General features: G+C 45.4%; 4 protein-coding genes across 7 annotated transcripts in view; 2 read left to right on the forward strand and 2 right to left on the reverse strand.

Moving 5' to 3' along the window:
• Window positions 1-6,790, reverse strand: part of dnm1a (dynamin 1a) — a 45,990-nt gene extending 39,200 nt beyond the window's left edge. Inside the window, 1 exon segment of the mRNA XM_028972664.1 lies at window positions 6,470-6,790. Within this exon segment, the coding sequence (XP_028828497.1) occupies window positions 6,470-6,630 (161 nt within the window). The 5' untranslated portion in view covers window positions 6,631-6,790.
• On the forward strand, window positions 6,433-14,942 carry ciz1a (cdkn1a interacting zinc finger protein 1a). Of its 4 annotated transcripts, none has more exons than XM_028972668.1 (16): window positions 6,433-7,301; window positions 8,318-8,552; window positions 8,955-9,082; window positions 9,159-9,322; window positions 9,410-9,494; window positions 9,628-9,718; window positions 9,822-9,898; window positions 10,167-10,246; window positions 10,369-10,569; window positions 10,824-10,954; window positions 11,260-11,353; window positions 11,512-11,625; window positions 11,718-11,855; window positions 11,932-12,010; window positions 12,105-12,226; window positions 12,513-14,942. In XM_028972668.1, the coding sequence occupies exons 2-16, from the start codon at window positions 8,383-8,385 to the stop codon at window positions 12,918-12,920; spliced, it is 2,082 nt and encodes a 693-aa protein (XP_028828501.1). In that variant the 5' UTR covers window positions 6,433-7,301; window positions 8,318-8,382; the 3' UTR covers window positions 12,921-14,942. The 4 variants fall into 4 exon arrangements, with proteins under 4 accessions (XP_028828501.1, XP_028828498.1, XP_028828499.1 ...); XM_028972665.1 differs by lacking the exon at window positions 6,433-7,301 and adding an exon at window positions 7,335-7,872; XM_028972666.1 differs by lacking the exon at window positions 6,433-7,301 and adding an exon at window positions 7,336-7,872 and having other exon boundaries at window positions 11,718-11,849.
• On the reverse strand, window positions 14,943-16,084 carry bbln (bublin coiled coil protein). Its single transcript, XM_028972669.1, has 2 exons — window positions 15,777-16,084; window positions 14,943-15,404 (listed from the first exon to the last, which is right to left on the reverse strand). Exons 1-2 carry the CDS (start codon window positions 15,853-15,855, stop codon window positions 15,184-15,186), a joined length of 300 nt encoding a protein of 99 aa, XP_028828502.1. The 5' UTR covers window positions 15,856-16,084; the 3' UTR covers window positions 14,943-15,183.
• Window positions 16,085-16,438: 354 nt separating this feature from the next.
• Window positions 16,439-18,443, forward strand: surf2 (surfeit 2). The gene is made up of 6 exons (XM_028973967.1): window positions 16,439-16,648; window positions 16,723-16,874; window positions 17,188-17,291; window positions 17,531-17,722; window positions 17,811-17,941; window positions 18,151-18,443. The coding sequence occupies exons 1-6, from the start codon at window positions 16,574-16,576 to the stop codon at window positions 18,241-18,243; spliced, it is 747 nt and encodes a 248-aa protein (XP_028829800.1). The 5' UTR covers window positions 16,439-16,573; the 3' UTR covers window positions 18,244-18,443.
• The last annotated feature ends 2,140 nt before the right edge of the window (window positions 18,444-20,583 follow it).

Below are 20,583 nucleotides of genomic sequence, written 5' to 3' on the forward strand. Positions count from 1 at the left end.
GTGTAACATTGGTGTCACATGTATATTCAGTTAGACAACATGCACAGAAGTTTTTTTATTCTTTTGTTCTTGTATCAACTCTCATAAAACCTGTTTTTTTTTGGTTTTGATGTTTTGAGCGTATTGACCAGATGTTTTATCTGTAGTTACTTTGCAGCCACGGTGAACATAACTAAGATGTGCATATATAATATCTTGGATACATATTTTCAAGAAATAAACATTGTGTATGGTACAATGTAGTAAGTCCATAAAAAACAGCAATGACTTTTAAAAAATTTAGATTTTGTCACATTGTTCCTTAAATCTGCACCGGAAATTGAAAGTGAAGTGATTGTCATTGTGAAACGCAGCACACTGTGCACACAACGAAATGTGTCCTCTGATTTTAACCCATCACCCTTGGTGAGCAGTGAGCAGCCATGACAGGCGCCCAGGAATCAGTGTGTGGGGACAATGCCTTGTCAGTGGCACCTTGGCGGTTCACATTTTCTTACCTGCTAGGTCAACCACTGCCCCAACAGTACAATTAACATATGTACAATCAGATATATTCATTGTGAAGGAAAGACAAACGCTGAATAGTAAATTTGTATGGGTGGTAGTAGCCTTGTGGGTAACACACTCGCCTATGAACCAGACGACCCAGGTTCAAATCCTACTTACTACCATTGTGTCCCTGAGCAAGACACTTAACCCTAAGTTGCTCCCTAAGTTACATGCCTTAAATGTAAAAATGTAAAAAAATGTTCCAAGGCAACTTCTAGCCTGAAACTGACCTCCTGGCCTGACTTGCTTGGCAGCAACAGCAACCAGGTCACAGACGCTCCCAGCCATACGCCTGCTTAAGGGTCTGGTTATGTATTATATTTCACATACAATGGTCAAAAGCTCATCAGTGTGATTTCCTAGGTAAACCAAGTGATTGGATGCTACCAGCAGCGTTCTGTTGTAGAGAAACAAACCCATAGACTGTGACCGTGGTCAGCTGAACCAGTGACAGTGGTTGTTGTTGCTGAGCGGCTGAGATGCAGATTACAGCGAATGGGGCGGCTTCACTTGGTGCAAAACAGAGCCTCAGATTAAAGCTAATCCTGTTGAGCGCTGTCAAAGCAGCTCTGGGACACTCTTCTTGCTCGCTCCCACTCTCCTCACTCATGTTCCCATTCTCTAGTCAGCCGGATTCAGTTTCACTCTGGCTTTCTCTGTATTAATGTTTTCCATCATAACTATTCCAACTAAGGCACCAGACTTGGATGAAATTAAAATGGTTTCTTCATGCGATGTTTATTAAGAGTGTTTCAAACAGGTATATCAGAAAGGTTAAAGGATTCACATACTCACGTGGTTTCGATTTTATAGTTTTTGAAGCAGATAATCAGTTAGATAATAATCAGTTAGAATCAGATTGTTCTCTGCACTAGAAAATGTGTTATGTAACAAAGATTCATGATAAATGTCTACAGTCTCATTTTTTCTTTTTATCTGTCACTGCCATGAAACCACACTGAAAATTACATTTAATTAACCTTTCACACTTAATATTTTAGCATTGCCATAATAAACAAACAATCATACTGTCAGTAGTATTATAGTAAAGGAAAAAAATGGACGTTTTAATGAGAAAAATACATTAAACAAACAACAGTTATGGTTTACTTGTGCATCCATACACCTGCTGTAAACTGTTTATTTACATTACAAAAATGCAAAAATATTATGCTTTAATAGTGTATAGATGTACTTTTTCAGTGAGGTTTCTACTTTTTTCTCATTAATTATTTAATACATGTCCATTGTAATTGTTATTTGAGGAATAGGTCTTCAGCTTTCCCTTTGTTTGTGACAAAGCTACAAAATTTACATAAGACATTGCATAACATCCACGATTACCAGGGCTCGCATATTCATGTGTATTCATGGTGGTGGCATAGTAGCATAACTTAATTCTGTAATAACCTGCATAAAGCTCACACACAGCCCGAATAAACCTTTAAAAATAAATGATTATCCTTTACTCCATCCACACTGATTCATCCAAATGGATGGAGCATTAAGTCCCTTCAGCCCTGTGAGCAATTTAAAAGCTATTTGAGTGGATGGGAGAGAAATAGCTTCTTGAGTACTATTACATTCAAACTTTTCAGGGAGATCAAAAAGTCCCTGTGTTGGATAGCAACTGCATATTAAGCATGGTTCCACATTAGAAAGGATTAGAACAAGTTCTGAATTATCAAGCATTCTGGACCAAGCATGTTCTCAACCAATTATTATTAATTGATGGGATTATATCCATGGTTATTATCCACGCTCTTATCACATTAAATTGCATTAAATAAAAGTGTTTTCAGTATTAATGTTTTCATAATACAGTAAGAATAGTGACCTTCCCCTTTTGGGAGCTGTCCCTGGTCCTGACATCTGCTGAGACAAAGAGAGCATGCAAGCTACACACACTCAAAGCCCAGGAGGGTTAAGGCCATGACTCTAACCACTGCATGACCGTGGTGAGGACATTTTATGTCTTTACCTTACAGAATTACAAAATAGGAGCAGAAAGAGGCTATGAAACATATGGTTTATGAATGAAAACGTTGCATCTGTGGAAACAAGAATGCTGCAGATGCAGCAAGACGTGTGAGAAAGAGTGGTTAAACAGCCACAAATTAAGTGTGAACTCATCCTCGGCCAGTGCTATAAATCAAAGAAAAGCAATCTATAGCCCGATCAATAAAGCCTGCCTCTGGGCGATCGAACCAGGGAAAGGCTAATGCACCCCTGCACCGATCTGCCAGCACCCATGAAACTTAATTATCCCATGGCACTAAATACTGCCGCAGACGCAGGCTTCTGATAAGCAAAACGAATAAATCCTACTTTGAAATGTCACTCAAGGGAATGCGCAGTCATCATAATCCTGCGACATCAATCAGCACCAGCTTGGGTAAAGCTAAACAGATGCTTCTCAAACCTTCCGTTTTTCTCCATTCCAGAATGCCTTATTCATTTCCCCAGGAACGCCTAAATAAATGTCTCCTTCCATAACATCCGTGTCCTAGCCTTGTTTCAAGCCTCCCCTGAGTCCTGTCTCTGTTTCTCAAGAGAGCTCTGCTCCCGAGCAGGAAATGCCCTCTTAATTAAACAGTAAGCGGGGTAGAGAGGCAGAGATGGGCTGAGAAATGCATGCATCCCATTATCTCCATCACTGAGTGTGGGCTGAGTACGAGAAAAAAACCGCACAGAGGTGGTATGCGACCTTTGGTGAAATCCCAGGAATCATTTCAGAGGAAAAAGGCCAACCGTGGCAATATATGTTGGCTGAGAAAACTTGACCCAACATTGACAGCAATGGTGGATGATAAATAGTGTTCTCTCGCCATTTACATTCATATTTATGAACTGTGTTGATGCATGAAGTCCAGTATGACGTGCCTTTGTTGTGTATTAAATCCTCTTCGCCCCCGTGACAGTATTGCATTTATCAAATGCCCTTATCCACTGCAAGTTACAGGGACAGTCCCCCCTGGGGCAACTCAGGGTTAAGTGTCTTGCTCAGGGACATAACGTAAGTAAGTGGGAATTGAACCACCTCACACTGGAGACTCGGCGCAAGATCGCAGATGCAGGTTGGCGGACGCCATCGGGACCGCGTGAACAGTGAGGGGACGAAATGGGCGTCGCCTTGACAACATCCTTATCCGTTTCTCCTCTACTCGACTGATTTCAGTTTCCACCCGCAGGCCCTGTGATGTGACCATCTTTATGGCAGCAGCTCTGCCGCGGTTCATTCCTCCGACTGTAACTCGACTGATGGTGAAAGGGAAGGGTAATTGCGCGCCTTCTCCCCAATACAGTGGCGTGGCCGGGTGCCGCTGGGCTAATGGCAGCCATGCTCGGTTTTTAATGAAGAGCAGACGGGGCTCGTTAGATACCACTCGACTGTTAAACCGGGGCAAACAACAGTGCGCACACGTCTGCGTTCCTGCCAGCATTATTGCCCAAAAGGCTCAGTGCTGTGTGCTTTTCTGAAGGCGCAAGCTCCACCTAATTTGGCAACAATACGAAAAAACTTCATTAGTTCTGAGCCAAGGACCAAGCAACTTATTCAAGATCTGCATTATGGGCTTTAGCAAATGGCATTTTCACTTAGCAGCCAGTGCACCAGGCAAACATGAAGATTTACATTTACAGCATTTATCAGACGCCCTTATCCAGAGCGACTTACAATCAGTAGTTACAGGGACAGTCCCCCCCTGGAGCAACTTAAGTGTCTTGCCCAGGGACACAATGGTAGCAAGTGGGATTCGAACCCGGGTCTTCTGGTTCATAGGCAAGTGTGTTACCCACTAGGCTACTACCACCCTGTTATACCGACTTGGCTGAGTTGTCTCACTCTAAAAACTAGAGTTGTACTGTCAGATCAGGGTCTACGACGTTGTTAAATGGACTTCCTGCCACCGTCATTCTACAACATGGAGGCAAGTCCCAGCCTTGTTGTGCAATGCAGAACGTTGCCCATGCCAGCTGGGGGACCCTCTGCGGATCCCTCCTGAAAGCAGCGATGTCACCCCAGGTCAGGAGGGTACAGCCACATCACAGCCACGTGACCCAGGTCCAGTTCTAGAACAACATGGTGAACCAGAGGGAGGTGTGGCACCTCTGCAGGCAACTGCCACTAGTTTCTATTAAAAGTAAAAAGGCTCGGAAACGAAGCAGCTTAATGGCAGGCAACAGATTACAAGCCCAGAAGAGGGTATTACATGAATGTGTGTGTGTGAGTGTGCACACTGGGGTTATTAAACTTTTATTTTGAATTATTTCAATTACGATCAAAAATCCAAACCAAGTGACATCACCAGCTTCTAAATTATTATATCTTATTTTGCACAAATGCATCTGCATATATACAGCACAGGCCAAAGGTTTGGTAGATTCTCACTGAAGGCATCAAAACTATGAATGAACACATGTGGAGTTATGTACTTAACAAAAAGTGGAGACCTGGCCTCCACAGTCACCGGACCTGAACCCAATCGAGATGGTTTGGGGTGAGCTGGAAGGCAAAGGGGCCAACAAGTGCTAAACACCTCTGGGAACTCCTTCAAGACTGCTGGAAAACCATTTCAGGTGACGACCCTTTGAAGCTCATCGAGAGAATGCCAAGAGTGTGCAAAGCAGTAATCAGAGCAAAGAAGAAACTAGAATATAAAACACGTTTTCAGTTATTTCATGTTTTTTTGTACAAAACTCCACATGTGTTCATTCATAGTTTTGATGCCTTCAGTGAGGATCTACCAACGTAAATGGTCATGAAAATAAAGAAAACACGTTGAATGAGAAGGTGCGTCCAAACTTTTGGCCTGTACTGTATGTGTGTGTGCATCTGCGTGTGTGTATATATATATATACACTAATAACAATTTACACAACAACTAGAGTGATTAATCATTTTTGAGCCTTGATATGGTGGTATGAAAAGAAGCATCATGGTTTCCATCACAGAAATGCAGCAGCAGTCCGGCGACGCTGCTCAGAGCAGAGCGCGACCGTAGGAGATGCTGGGCCCGTATCTGCAGCTGCTGCGAGCGAGCGGGACCTTGCCTCAGCAGAAATTTGTTGCTGAATCACGCAGCGCGGCACGTGGCCACTGATGAGGACTGTATTGAAGGGCGGGGAGGGTTCTGTTTAAACGTAGACGTGCCACAGTTCATTCCGCCGGGAGATTTTGGTGGCGTTGGCAGTGAGGGTCCGGCTTGCGCAGCCAGGCATGGCATGGATGATGGGTTGACCTTCTCGTCCCTCTCTCGTTCCGTTCCCTCCTCACAAGGTCGTGCTGTGCTGCTATTTACAGTGCTGGCCATCGCTGCACAAGAGTGACCCGCATTGTTTACGCCCCCAGTTACCTTCATCACAGGACGACCAGTGGACGCCACAAACTCACAGCAAGCTTTTAATCATTTCAAACACATAAATACAAAAGAATGGAGCTCAAATGTAACCCACTGAAGTCTTGGGTTTAATAACCCAATGAAACAGAACGACGGATGTTATTTAATTCGTGGGATTTCTAAGGACGCGCACAATGAAGACAAAAATCCGTCTGTTCGTCAGCGGTGGCTTCAGGTGTTCGGTGACGACGCGCACGTCCCCCGAGTTCGGACGGCCAGTCGGGACGAGCGTCGTGCGTCCGGTCGCGTTTGCGTGCATGACCTTGCGGGTCCGTGGAGCTCGTTCGTGTACGAATGTTGTGCAATTAGTTTCCATGGTGAAAATACATCGAAATAATCTATCTCGACAAAGGGCCTTTTTTTTTTGAGTTTCGAAATATTTTGCGCTCAATATCATTGTAAGGTGACATGGCGCTAAGACGGGGACGTGGGGGAGGGTGGATGGTTAGGTGTGTGGCCAGATTAGAGCAAAGGTAATTCGCTCATTAATTCGCTCAAAAACGACACCGGAGAACACTTACTTCCCCACGAAGTTCTCCAGCACGGAGCTCTTCCCCGCGCTCTGGCCGCCGACCACGGCGATCTGAGGAAGGTCGAGGTTGGCGTTCTGTCCGATGGCCGAGAAGGCATCTTGCATTCGGTTGACCAGGGGGATCAGGTCCTCCATCCCCCGGTTGCCCATGGCTGCTCCTCCTCGGGGACGAGAGACGATGCGGCGAGGGCGTCGACGGCGCGCAGCCCGCTCCCGACCCTGCTGGCTCGGCGGAACGTCCTCGGTCGCGGCCCTCTACTCGTGCACCCTCATCGCCGGTGTCCCCCTCCACCCACCCCAACACCCCTTCCCCCGCCTCGGTCTGGCAGGAAGCGGCGAGAGAGAGAGAGAGAGAGAGAGAGAGAGAGAGAGAGAGGATGATCTCTGCTTCTGGCGGAACGAACCGGGAGATCCCTGCACCGGCTCCCTGGCGCCGCTTGCGGGCGCAGTTGCGGAGGCGAGCCTGCCGAAGGTCCCGTGCCGAGGCCCTGGCGAGAGATTGTTAACAAAACGTTCCTTTCATTGTTGTTGTTCGCGCAGAACGGCCCAGGTTCCACCATGACGCGCGACAAGTGCGGCGCATATTCAGCATTTTTCATTCGTAATCTCCCACATGAACGCGTTCGTCGCTAAAAGGGTGACGACGTCAAAGAACGCAACTGAATATGTCGACAGCGTATAATGACTGATAATAACTGATTATAACTGATAATAAAGCACGGGCGACACCGGGCGCTTGGCTTTGTGGAGTTGTCTCTGTCCGCGGTGCTGAAATGGCGGAGCGGGGACCTCCGAGGCATCGTGTATAGAAGATATCGAAGGTATCTTGGCCGATAATCCTATGCGTAACACATTACTAGATTGTGAGAAATTAAGTCCTGTTCACGACGCTTGATTTATACGGAATTGCGTGTTACCGATGCCTTTTATGGCGGCAATGTAGGCATTTTAAACACAGTGTTGCATCTTCTTTAAAGAAAGGATAAGATGTATGTTTGGTTTATTAGTTCATTTTGTAAAATTACGGAGGTGCCAGCAATCCGAGATGGATGGGGGTATTAAGTGATCAAGTGGGAAAATTCAGATAATTAATTGAATTGTATGAAATTATATTTGCGTGACAATTCATTCATTCATCATTCGAGAGAAAAAAAAATCTCAGGATAACGTCCGAAAACGTCGTGTAGGTAATGTGCAGGAAACGACCTCCAGCCCGCATGGGGGCGCTGTCGCGGCGCTCAGACCAGCCTCGGTCCGGTCTCCGTAGGAAAGCGCCGGCGCGTCGTTCGGCAGGTGCGCGCAGCGGCGAACAATCGAACCGACGCGGAGTCGCAACAGGCTGCGGCGCCGTACGGGGGTCGGGTCGCTCTAAAGCGGGATTCGCCTTCGGAAGTAGGTGCTGCCGTAGAAGAAAAGCGCGGCTCGGCGCTAAAGCGGACGGCGTCGAGCCAACTTCCCAGCGAAACTGCCGGCGCTGCTTAGCTAGCCTTTAGCCCCCAGCTAAGGTTAACCACACACCTCGCTAGCCGCTGCTGGAGTTCTTCTCCCCCCCCCTCAACCTGCCTTACTGCTCGACAGATCGCTGGTCTCTGCTCGTTCCGATGTCGTGAAGTGAATTCCAGCTATTGTTATCTGAATTTATGCTTATCTGAATAATGTTGGAAGAGTGAAGTTGTTCGGCCGAACTAGCCGACCCGCTGCTGTTATTGTGTCGCTGGCGGCGGAGCTTTTCGGACTTTTCGCGGAGGCCCTTCTCCGTAACTCGTGCTGACGCCCGTCTTATGCCGTTTGTGTGAAATCGAGCGTTTTTATTAAGTCGCAATTTTGGTTTGTCTAGAAATACTGAAAATCCGCGACCAGACTCGGAAAAAAAAACCAACGACAATAACAACAACGTCGACCATGTTCAACCCGCACCACCACCAGCAGCAGCAGCAACAGTTCCAGCAGCACCTGCGGCAGCTCCAGCAACTGTTCCAGCAGCAGCCGCCGCCGCCGCCCCCTCCTCCGCCGCCGCCTCCCCCGCAGCCGCCGGCCTCGCACCACATCGCGCATCACCACCAGAGCGGCCGGTAAGCTGCAGGGCGAGAGGTCGGGGATCCGCAGCGGGGCCCCGGTGTTTCTCGACGTGACGGTGACGGTCACCCTGCCATAGCGCACCGTCTTTGTGTCAAATGGTGGTGTAGTAGCCTAGTGGGTAACACACTCGCCTGTGAACCAGAAGACCCCACTCACTACCACTCTGTCAGTGAGCAAGACACTTAACCCTTAAGTTTCTCCAGGGGGGTGACTGTCCCTTTAACTACTGATTGTAAGTCGTTCTGGATGAGATAAAATGCTGTAAATGTTTTCACATGTTATGTTTCTGAATGCTTGCAGCGTTTGATGCATTTGTTTTGCATTTGGGTTAACTGGGTTGGACTAGCCGAACGTCCAAACATGGGTTCACGCCCAAGTGTTCCCATGTCATACAGGCCCATGGCAGTTCCCGCTCCTGCTCCACCTCCTCCCCGTATGGTCAACCTGTGCTCAGCCACTCAAGCGACCATAATTGCCCCCAACCCCATGCTGCAAGGTGCATTGTTGATGCAACAGATGCAGGGTAGGCGGATCTTTCATTTGTTTACCACCGGTAAACCTGGTGTGCACTTGTAATTCCAGATAATATTTTCTTTCAGGTAATATGCGTGGTTTTGGGGTCGGTGGACAGCAGTTTCCACAGTTCTTTCCAGCAGGGTCACGATCATCTCTCCTGGGTCCCGTTCCTATGGGAGTAGCTATCAAAACCCCGCACATGGGTTTCACTCGCCACTTCAACCCTCACGCCCGTTACTTCAACAGTGTAAGTTTTTTTAAACAATATTATTCCGTCGTACACTTCCCGAGAATGTGAGTAAAGAGGCTGAGGAAAATGAACCTCTTCATACAGGACTTCTCACGACAGCCTGATAGGAAGCGGGAGAGTGAACCGAGACCAGCAGGGAGTTGTGATGGACAGTCAGGTGCTAGCAGAGGTACGCACGCATACACACATGAATATTTTTTCACTATTTGCTCTTGGGACATTCGTATCATGTTGCCTCTTTCACAATTGAAACACGTGATTGCGTTTTGCAGATTTGACCGGTCTGGTCATTGTTTTTGTAGATGAGGGGACAGTGACTGTACCTGATGGACCCAGTCAGGTCTCGGAGCAGCAGCTAGACGAGCCAGCACTTAAGAAACCAAGAAGTGAAGGGTAGCATGTCCTGTGTTTATCAGCTGCTCAGTGCATTTGCTGTTGTCATAGGGATAGTTTTTGTCCAGAATTCTGTGCTTCACCCTCCTTCCTATCTCTCTAGGTCAGAGGAGACCACAGAAACAGGACAGACGCCGAATGCAGATTATGAAAATGCAGCTGGAAACTCGGATCCTGGAGGTTGGCATGCATCATGGGATAACACTGGATAAAAGCTCCAGTTAATCCCCATTACAGACACATTAGTCTACACAGTAAAGGCTGCTGTCACTGTGGTGGCGACAAGAAATATAGTGAGACGAATTGAACGCTGAGGCTGGAATGATAGAATAACTTTCGGTATGAGTGATTGTTTCCAAATTCGTTAGTTTGCATTTTGTCATTAAACAGTTACCCTACAACCGTTGCCCTTGTGCCATTCATGTAATAATATTTTTATGTTTGGTAGACTGCATTACTCTAGAGGAGGGCGGGAGCATGGCAGAACCTGAGGCTGCGGAAGCTGTGGAGCAAAGCAGAGCCGCTGAGGTGCACAGAATTGTGAAATGTCTAAAGCCGATTACTTTTAGGAAGCCATTTGTCCTGCTGCTTTGTCATGAGGAATAAGTAAAAATCACTGAGGCAGATGCTTTTGTATTTGATTTGTTTAGATCTCAGCTTCGTCACTTGCAGCCAGTGAGCAGCCCAACAGCGAGAGTCGACCATTTGCCGCTGGCCTTGAGAGGCTGGCTGACCCCAAGGGATCCACCAGTAAATCATCCAGAGGTCAGGATGTAGCAAAAGAGGGGGTTGGAGAGACCTCAAACAAGTTCTACTGTTACATCTGTAACATCACTTGCCACAACCAGCAGGTATGATAGGAGTCTTTGGGTGATTCTGTGAAGTCCTGTGATTAGTTTACATATAGTGGGGAAAATAAGTATTTGCTTCACCGCAAAAGTTTTCTCACTTACAAAGAATGGAGAGATCTGTTCGTTTCATCATAGGTTCTGTCTCTCGCAGTTGAGGTGTTCCTACGATGAAAATGACTGGTTGGAGTGTTTTTTTTGTTGTTGGAGGAATCACTGCCGACTTTTCAAGTTATCAAATACTTAACTCTCCACAGAATTTTCAGAGCCACATGAATGGACTGGCTCATCAGCAGAGGATGATGGAGATCCAGCATATGAGTAACGCCTGCTTGGTCACCCTGCTCCCCAAAGTCCAGGAGTCACTACAGAGCAGCCGCAGGGACTGGTGAGTGATGCTCACAGTCATGCTGCCACACATGTAGCTTTTGTCGTTTTTTTTAGTATTGGCATTGCTGTCCAGGTTGTCACTTCACAGTTAACAAGTGGTTGTGCAAATGGAACCTGAAAGAGATCCCTAGGGTAAATTAGATTTAAGGGAGCACTGGTTGCTCCCTTAAGCACAGCCTCAGGTTTACTGCCTTTTAATCAGTCTCACTTTATAATGGTTCTAAGATCTCAGTGGTACCAGTTATGCCACTTATCATGTATACAGTGTGTATACCTGAAGATGCCTCTTGCATTCCCCTGCAGCGAGAAGAGACCTGGGCTGCAGCGCTGGTGTGCAACTTGCCAGACCCACTTCACATGCAAAGTTTTAGAGCATCGCCGCAGCAAGGAGCATAAGGTCAGTACTTTATCTAGGTGGATGTTTTGTTTTTTCTCTCTTCAGGCAAATAATGTAATATAAGTTTTTAAAAAATAGTGTCTGTCCCTGTAACTACTCATTGTAAGTCGCTCTGGATAAGGGCGTCTGATAAATGCTGTAAATGTAAATGTCCCCAGCTCTGCAGTCGCTCAGCCAGCCCCTACTGTACCGTCTGCAAGCAGCAGTTCAAGGTGCCCCGTGAGTTTGTGGAGCACATGCAAACGCCTGACCATAAGCAGAGAGTCCAGGAGGTGAGCCTGCAGCCATCTCCATGGGGTGGAGTAGTGTGTTCATGCTACAGTATTGGGTGGTAGACATTGTCATTTGTTTTCTACTTTTGTAGTTGCAAGAGGAGCACCCAGATGTTTTGGAGAAGTTGCATTCTTTGGATGAAACTGGCTGCTTCGTTGGAGAGGAGGAGGTTGAAGCAAGCGAAGATGAGAAGGAATTCTGTGAAGATGGTTCAACTGAACATGTAATAGTCAGTTGGCCCACCCTGTTTTCCTAATCTAGTGTAATTTTTATATTCTTTAATGCTGGCATAAACCTTTTTGTAGGACGGACTGCCTGCCCAAATGGAGATTGCTATGGAGGACATGGATGATAACGAGGAGTACGACCCCAACATAATTTATGGTAAGCATTCCAACCCACTGAGGCCACTGTCCTCAGTGTCTGTGGCCTGCTGCCTTGAACCACTTGACTAATTGGTAATGTGCCTTCTTCTCAGGTTCCACCTTTGTGATGCCTGTGGCAGGGTTCCTGTGTCAGCTCTGCAATCAGTTCTACAGCTCGGAGTCCCCAGCCCGACAGTTGCACTGCAAATCAGTCAAACACTTTCAGAATCTCAAGGTATGTCTCATTTAAGATGTTTGGCAGAATTAGATACACACACTCACACTAAAGGTTCTTCTTTGCGAAAGGTGCAGTTCCCACGCACTGGTTCCTCGAGCCATGGTCATGAAAGGCGGGGGGGGACAGTGTGTGGGGACAGTACTTTGCTCAAGGAGATCCCAGTGGTACCTTGGCGGATCAGGATTTGATCCTGCAACCGTCCGCCTAGGGCCACCACTGCCCCAAATATACTAGTAACTGTGTTTACTGCTCAATTTACATTCTTCCCCCTCCTGTATGACAGAAGTACAAAGCTTTAAGACTGAAGGAGGACCAATCTAGCGCTGTCTCAAAGGGAGCTCCTGAACCAGGCAAACGTGCAGCAGAGGACAACTGCCCAGAAGAGTCTGAGAGCTATTTCAGCCAGTCTACTGATCCTGAGCTCCAGGAACCTAATCCAGACAGTCCCGCCATAACCACCAGCACAAGTAGTCCACTCAACTCTGTCCAGCAGCTAGAGGAGAGTAGTCTGGCCGAGAACGACCAGGAGCCCTCTGCCGAGGACTGCACAAGCCAGCAGGGCCCACCAGGAGCAGAGGGCGAAGAGGAAGACCACGAGGAAGATGAGGAGGCTTCTGCCAGCACATCTGGCAAAGGGCGCTCACGAGTAGCACCCAAAAGGAGGTCAGGGAGAACGGCACGAAGACGTTGAGAAGAGGGAGGAGAAGACCTGGACAGATGAGGAAGGAGGGACATTGTCCCAACAGGGGAAGGGCTCCGTTTGGCCGGTTTACACTTTTGACCCCATTCTGTACTGCATATCCCATGCACCAGAATTTTCTTTGGCCTGTGGTCCCTTTAGGTGTGAAGCGTGTAGGTCTCTCATTCAAAATGTCCCCCCCTTTGAGTTTTAGGCACATACAACCTTTCTTGTAATTGTGTATTTGATGGACATGAGAACTGGCACAGAAAGGGAAATCATGATTTGGGGGCATTTGTCATTATTCAAAAGTATGTAAATCAGGCCCATTTGGCCTAAACTGTTGAGTTTGAACAAGCCAAGCTGCTGGCATTACTGACATTTATTGGCCTCTGTTGTGAATAGGCAGTGGAAGCTTATAGTGTCTTAGAATGTAGCAAAGCCACACTGGCTCCAGTCTTTTAGCAACTCGCTTTAAAAAAAAAAAAAAAGAAGAAAGAAAACATTAACTTTATTTGCAAAGTGATTGCTTGGTGTGTCTTAGTTGTGAGTGTCTGACATGAGGTTTTCAGTGAAGCGTTCATTTGGGCTCCCTTCACTCACTTTTCTGGAAAGGCTGAAAGGCGATCTGGATCCATGCTGCTTGGGTAGTGCTCCTCCACTACCGAGTGTCTCCGCTGCGTGAGTTACTGTAGAGGGAGCATGTGACCGTGCATAAATATACACACACATGGCTGTCAGGCAGAGTTTAGTTCAGCTCTGACTGAAGTAGGGAGTAAGAAAGGCTTCATTTGGATAAGGGATTTTTGCTCTTGGATTCCTCTCTTGTCAACGTCCATGTAGGAGGCCAGGCTGAGCTCTGACCCTTCTCTTTAATCATCTCTGCTGCATAGCTGTTCGCTATTCCATCTCCACCCTCCTTTTCCAAGCTAAATAAGGAGCTTTGGGGTCAGTTCAATAGTAGGTGAACTCTTAACTTGTTCTTGTGACCTGGCCAGCATGTCAACACTTTCAGAAAAAAACAGGCATCTAAAGAGGCACCTATTGTTTGTGCCAAGTTGTCTGAGATTGAATTGTCTTTTTTGAAATTATTATTTTTTTTTTTAAACACTCATTTTTGGGTAGACGTTGGCTTAGTCCAAAATATGTTCTCATAGGCTCTCATCCACACCGGTAGTAGACACTGGTGGCTCAGGCAAGTCAGGGTTCCCACTAAATGCAGTCGTCAAACTGCACCTTTGCGTGATTTAGTGTGTTAATCTCTGATGTCCTACTGTGGCATTTAATATGTGTGAAGCCATTCGATTTTTAAGACCAGCGTCTTATTATTATTATTATTTTTTTTTGCATGCTCAGTAAAGGATACTGTCAGTGTTAACAGTATAAGGCAAACACTCCCACTAAAGTCCAGTGTCCACATGCACTGGCTGAAGAGTTTGATGGCCCATGTAGCAGTTTGCCATAATAACCAGCAGATTCTGGGACACCACAGCCGCAGGCACAGTTAGAGCACTGTGTTCTGCTTTGATGCCTTCGTAAGATTATTGGATTGTCATGCATCTTTTTGAATGTGAGGCTGCCTTGTATATAAATCTGCATTCTTTTCAGCTAATAAAACCTTTAATTATTCTTAATCGGAAGCAACAGGTTTGTATTGCAATCTGTTTTTTTTTTTGTTTTTTTTTTTAATTCTCCCCACAGAAAAGCAATGCAACTTATTTTTACGATGACAAAGCGAGCCTTGACCTTTCATATACGATTGCCTGTGAATGTTGGGGGGTATTTGATCATGGCACGGTCATGTGCGCTACACAGAGAGCCACCCCCAAAACCTACACAGGACTGCAGTCATGAATCATCTCAGTATAATAAAATACAAGACGTTTCATAGCATATTTTTATTCAAGTGATAAATTGGGGGGGGGGGTATGTTTTCGTTTTTTCCTAAGCAGCTTGAAGTTCTGTGTATTTTTGGATGTTTGTTTTTCTGTATTTGTTTTCCTTTTAATTTATATTAAAATATTTGACCTTGCATCAGGTTTTGCATAGTTTTATTATTCGATTTGCAACCACACATCACCACACATTGCACAGTCCCTTTCCAATGACTAACTGCATCACCCTTCATGTGTATGCAATGGAGCAACAGAGGGTTTCTATTTAGAAGAGAAGTAACTAGAATTGTCTGAAATATGCCACACGCCCGTCCGGAACCCCATTTCATCCCCAGGACAGTCGCTGAGGCCGGGCGTAACTAGGCCCAGCGGAGATGCATCTATTCTCCATCCTCTGGTTGTTGGGGTGGTGGAGGCTCCTCTCGTGGGGGCTCCCGCTGCTGCCCCCGCCCCTCGCTCACCTGGGCCTGGAACTCCTGGCGCGCCTGCCGGTTCGACTCCAGCAGCTCATGGAGTTTGCCATTGAGGGCATCGTTGCGCTCCTCCAAGTCATCCAGGCAGGAGTTGATTTGGTCCAGCATGGAATTGATGGCTGCGTACTCTGTTTAAAATGACTCTGTAAGTTTGATGAAGTTTGTAGCTTGATAATATCGGCTTTTTTTTGTATTCAGTCTGATGCTGGTATGGATCAATATTGTTCTGTTTAGTGTTACAACTCATTCACTTTGCAACGGAGTTGTACTGAACTATGTGCAAGGGCAATAAACCAACTAATGCATGTTGATTATGCATTCAATGCAATGCAAGCGATACAATCAATGCATTACACAAGATTGACATTGAAGGTCAGAAAAAGAACGGCAAATTTCGCTTTAATATTCATACACCAAGAACGTTGTTTCATATTTGTCCCTGATCGAAATGGGGAAGATAATTTCACGTGATACGCGAAACCCTCTTCCCATCCGCATACCTTCTTCATTGAATTCGTCGTCGTCACCAATGATCCCGTCATCAACGGTGATGTTGGGGTCGCCGTTTGGTCCTGACATGAGTAACGCGGCGACGTACGCGAAACGGGCCAAAGACTGGGGAATTCGATGCGTGGTTCTCACTACGACCGCACGCGAAGAGCAATCGCTGACGCGAAACGCACCATAGCCCGCGTCATAAAATAAACCCGAACGTAACTACTGTCTGCGTAGTAGCCGAACAACTACCTTGAAAGCGTTTACGCTTCAACCAAATAGATGATATCCGAACCACCGTCAGCTGATCCGTGACACGGTCTGGTCTGTCTAATGTGCTGCCCGTTTTTTTTTTTTTTTTTTTGTACAGTATGACTTTGATTATAGAATGTGTTGGGTTTAAAACAACATTTTAATATTATTTCAACTCGTTTTATTTAATTATAAAATTATTACAAAAAATCAGGCATCTTTTTAGCAAGCTAAGTAGTGAAATTTACGTTTTTTTCCCATCGGCTAGACAGGACGACATTCACATTTTAACGCAAAGCAACACCTGCAATGAAATATTTTAATAAGTTATCATGATTGCGATTCCAAAAATAAATTATTAGATTAACACAGTTGTGTTTGGACTTTTATTTTGGTGCTTTCCGCGACCCACGCACCGGAAACGACCGTTCCACGTTGCATGTTGTGAGTGACAGTGCCACAGGGCCGCCGAACTTTTAATTGCGAAGCTTGGGCGTGTTAAACATTCGGTAGATAGGCAAGAGGGACGTTTCCCTTGTTCTCTTCCACAATGGAGCACCTCCCAGCAGACCTGAAGGCCTTTCTTCAGAACCACCCCTTCCTGCAGTTGACGGACGCCAAAAAGGTTTGCCAGTAAACGTTGTGATGTTAGCGGCACGGAAGGCGGCTTTTTATCTCACTCGTACACGTGAACCACAGATCCGGTGCACGCTGAACGGACACGAACTCCCGTGCCAGTTAGACGAGCTGCGGAACTTCACGGACGGGAAGAGATACAAGAGTCTCAGCGCCTGTGCGGAATTCGACTACGGTCGGTACGAACCCCACGTGGTGCCGAGCACCAAGCAGCCGTGAGTGGAACGGAGCACCCTTCTTCTTTCCTGTTGTCATTAACACCAACTGCGAGCAAGTTTGCTAAGGCTATGGGGCTTTAACACGCTCACATATGAACCAGAAGACCCAGGTTCAAATCCCACTTACTACCATTGTGTCCCTGAGCAAGACACCCTGAGTGTCTCCAGGGGGGGGGACTGTCCCTGTAACTACTGATTTGAAAGTCGCTCTGGATAAGGGCGTCTGATAAATGCTCTAAATGTAAATGTAACTTTTGTTGGAATACCGGCCAGTATGTGGATGGCTTAATGTTATTTGTTTGACCCGCAGCAATCATCTGTTTTGCAAGTTGACCCTGCGACACATCAATCGCCTGCCGCATCACGTTCTGCTGCATGTTAATGGGAAGCGTTTCAAGCGAGCGTTGCAATCGTGTGAGTAGCTGGTAAACGTCTTCTATCTGGGCTCTAACGTGGACTATCAATCACGGACTGATTGCAAGCAGTGGCTTCGAACCTGACACACAGCGCAGATACGTAGCACTTTATGCGCAGTTTAAAATAGACAACACAAGTACTATGTGTAAAAGACTGCTTAGTCCGAGTTACTTTTTATGTTTTCTATCTAGGTAATGTCAGAATTATTAACTGAAGGACTCTTAATTATGGTGCAGATGAAGAATGTTTGCGACAGGGAGTGCAGTACGTCCCTGCCAGCTTAAAACAGAAGAGCAGACCCAAGCCCAGTATGGAAAATGAGCCTGAAAAGAAGCCAAACGCCAAGGAAAAGGGAGAAGACTTCTGGGCACCCAATTCCAGCGAAGGAGAGGACAGTGACAAGGACAGCATGGAAGACCTTTACCCCTGTCAGTGAAGTCTTGGCTTTGTTTCTTTGATTTAAGGAATATTCTTCTGTTGAACATGAACATTAATTGCTAAAGGCCCCTTTTTCAGCATCCTTATTTACTTTGAAAAAGCCAGAGAATGAGGAGGTTATGGAAAAAGAGGAAGATGGTTTTCACACCGATGAGGAGGAGATGGAGGTTTCCTCCGTGGTGGAGCAGGTTTCACTGAAGAGAAAGAAGGTCAGCTGTTACCTCTGCTGTTCTTTTTATGTGCGTGTGTCTAATGGCCTTCTGCTAAAACTTGCTGCCAAATTGTTCAGGTACTCTTTGAACAGGACCTACATGATCAGACTCTGCTCACATCTATTGTTTTAATTTTCATCTGAATTATGGAAATTAGTTTTAACACTAAGGAACGTTTTTATGTTTTTTTTTGTTTTTTTTTCCAGGTTCAATCGGGTGGCTTTAAAAAGAAATTTAAGAATCATCAACGTAAAAGAAAAGGTTTCAAGAAGATTGGTAAAGTACAGAATGGAAAGTAATAAAGCACTATTTGATGATCCATCTTGTGATGATCCGTCTTGAAATCTTGTCTTGAAATAAGTTTATCCATCTATCTGTCTCTGCAAACCTATAATTCTGGTCTGGTCTGGGTGCAGTCGGTTTGCTTTATCTAACAAGGTCCTGCAGCCTTGTCCTGTATTAAGGCTCCATTAAACTTGCAGAAATTCTGCAGTCGTTACCTGTCCTGTCTGTTGTCTTTAGTAGGATTGTGCTGATCTTTCAGCTTCCAATTGGGCAGCGACTCAGAGTTTTGACTTGGCCTGACCTGACCCAATGCAGCTGGTCCTTAACAACTTGGCTACTATGTGAAGCTGTATGCAGGCAAAAGTCATGTCAACAAACCAAAATAACCATCTGTGAACAGTTTGGATTGCCTGGAACCTATTGAAACTCCTTGTAATATTATTTGTCCTGTTTTGAAACCCTAAACGTGTTCTAACTATGGTACTAAGTGTGTCCTAATCCCAACAGGCACATTTTCTTTCTATTTCCATGCATGGTACTTAAATGATCTCTATATAGAATTAATCACTTATGGTGAGTTTTCTCAATGACTGTCAAGGTTCCTAGCCTGAAAGTCAAATATTCAAAATGCAATTACTTTTTTTTACATTTGGCTGTATTGTTCCTAGCCAGATGGTCATATTACACACATACACTCTATTTATACAATGTAAAGTAATAAAGAATTGTTTCATACACAGGGTTCTTGGCTAAAGCCTGAAATGTGAGAACATTAATCTTAGTTTAACTATACCATACCATAGGTGGGTGGAATATAGTGATGTACAGTATGTTCTAAAGAGAGCAATTTTCATGTGTACTCATGTGTACCCACACCATTTAACTCTAAATTATTTGATCACAGTATTAACCATTCTGTCCCCCACCATACACCATTACACCCTTGTAAATTAGACAAATAATCCATATTCATATTAAAGAGAACTGGAGACATTATTTTACCTAGCTTAACCCCATTGTTAATTCAAAAACAGCTAAGTAATGAGTACAAAAATGCAACATTTTTGTATTCTGTCTCTTACATTTAGAAGCAAATTCTTTTCATGCAAATATACATACATCTGTGCTATGTTTATTTTTATAAAGCCAATTTGTAACCTATCAAGTAAACTTGTTTATATAATAAAAAAAGTACAAAAATGAGATCCTACATCTGTAAGAATGAAATATTCTTATTAAATACTTTGTTCTTTACATAGTTGCATGTGCTGACAACAAAATTTCACACAAATTATTGTAGGAAATCAAATTTATTAACCCATGATGGTCTGGATTTGGAGTCACACTAAGAATACACTGGATAAATACACTACAGACTGATCCAACTTTGATGTAGTGTCCTTAAAACAACAAGGAATGCCACCCCACACCATTACTGACCCACTGCTAAACCAGTCGTGATGGAGGACGTTGCAGGCTGCAGAACATTCTCCACGACTTCTCCAGAACCTGTTACATCTGTCACATGTGCTCAGTGTGAACCTGCTCTCATCTGTAAAGAGCACAGGATGCCAGTGGCGAATTTGCCAATCATGGTGTTGGCCCGTAAGCATAACCCAAACCTTTGGACGTCAGGCCCTCATACCACCCTCATGGAGTTTCTCACCATTTGAGCAGACACATGCGCATTGTTTGCCTGCTGTGGAGGTCATTTTGCAGGGCTCTGGCAGTGCTTCTCTGTTCCTCCTTGCACAAAGCTGGAGGTTGCGGTCCTGCTGCTGGGTTGCTTCCCTTTTACCACCTCCTCCACATCTCCTGATTTACTGGCATGTATCGTGGTAGCGCCTCCATGCTCTGGACACGACGCTGACACAGAAAACCTTCTTGCCACAGCTTGCATTGATGTGCCATCCTGGATGAGCTGCACTACCTGAGCCACTTGTGTGGGTTGTAGACTCAGTCTCATGCCACCTCTAGAGTGAAAGCACCACCAGCATTCAAAAAAAGAAAAGCACAGGAACTGAAAAGTGGCCTGTGGTCACCACCTGCAGAACCACGCCTTTATTGGGGATGTCTAACTGCCTATGAGTTCAACCTGTAGTCTATTCCATTTGCACAACAGCATTTGAAATTGATTGTCAATCCGTCTCCTAAGTGGATAATTTGATTTCACAGAAGTGTGATTGGCTTGGAGTTACATCGTGTTTAAGTGTTCCCTTTCTTTTTCAGCAGTGTATTATACTTTATAATGGTCTATAGTTGTCTATATTGAATTCTTTACATGCTTTATCTGCAATGACTGGCAGCAGTAGGACGAAATGCTTGGAGTCATGTAATATGCTATGCACTAATAT

The sequence above is a fragment of the Denticeps clupeoides genome, chromosome 3 (genome assembly GCF_900700375.1).
Source record: "Denticeps clupeoides chromosome 3, fDenClu1.1, whole genome shotgun sequence".
NCBI lineage: Eukaryota > Metazoa > Chordata > Actinopteri > Clupeiformes > Denticipitidae > Denticeps > Denticeps clupeoides.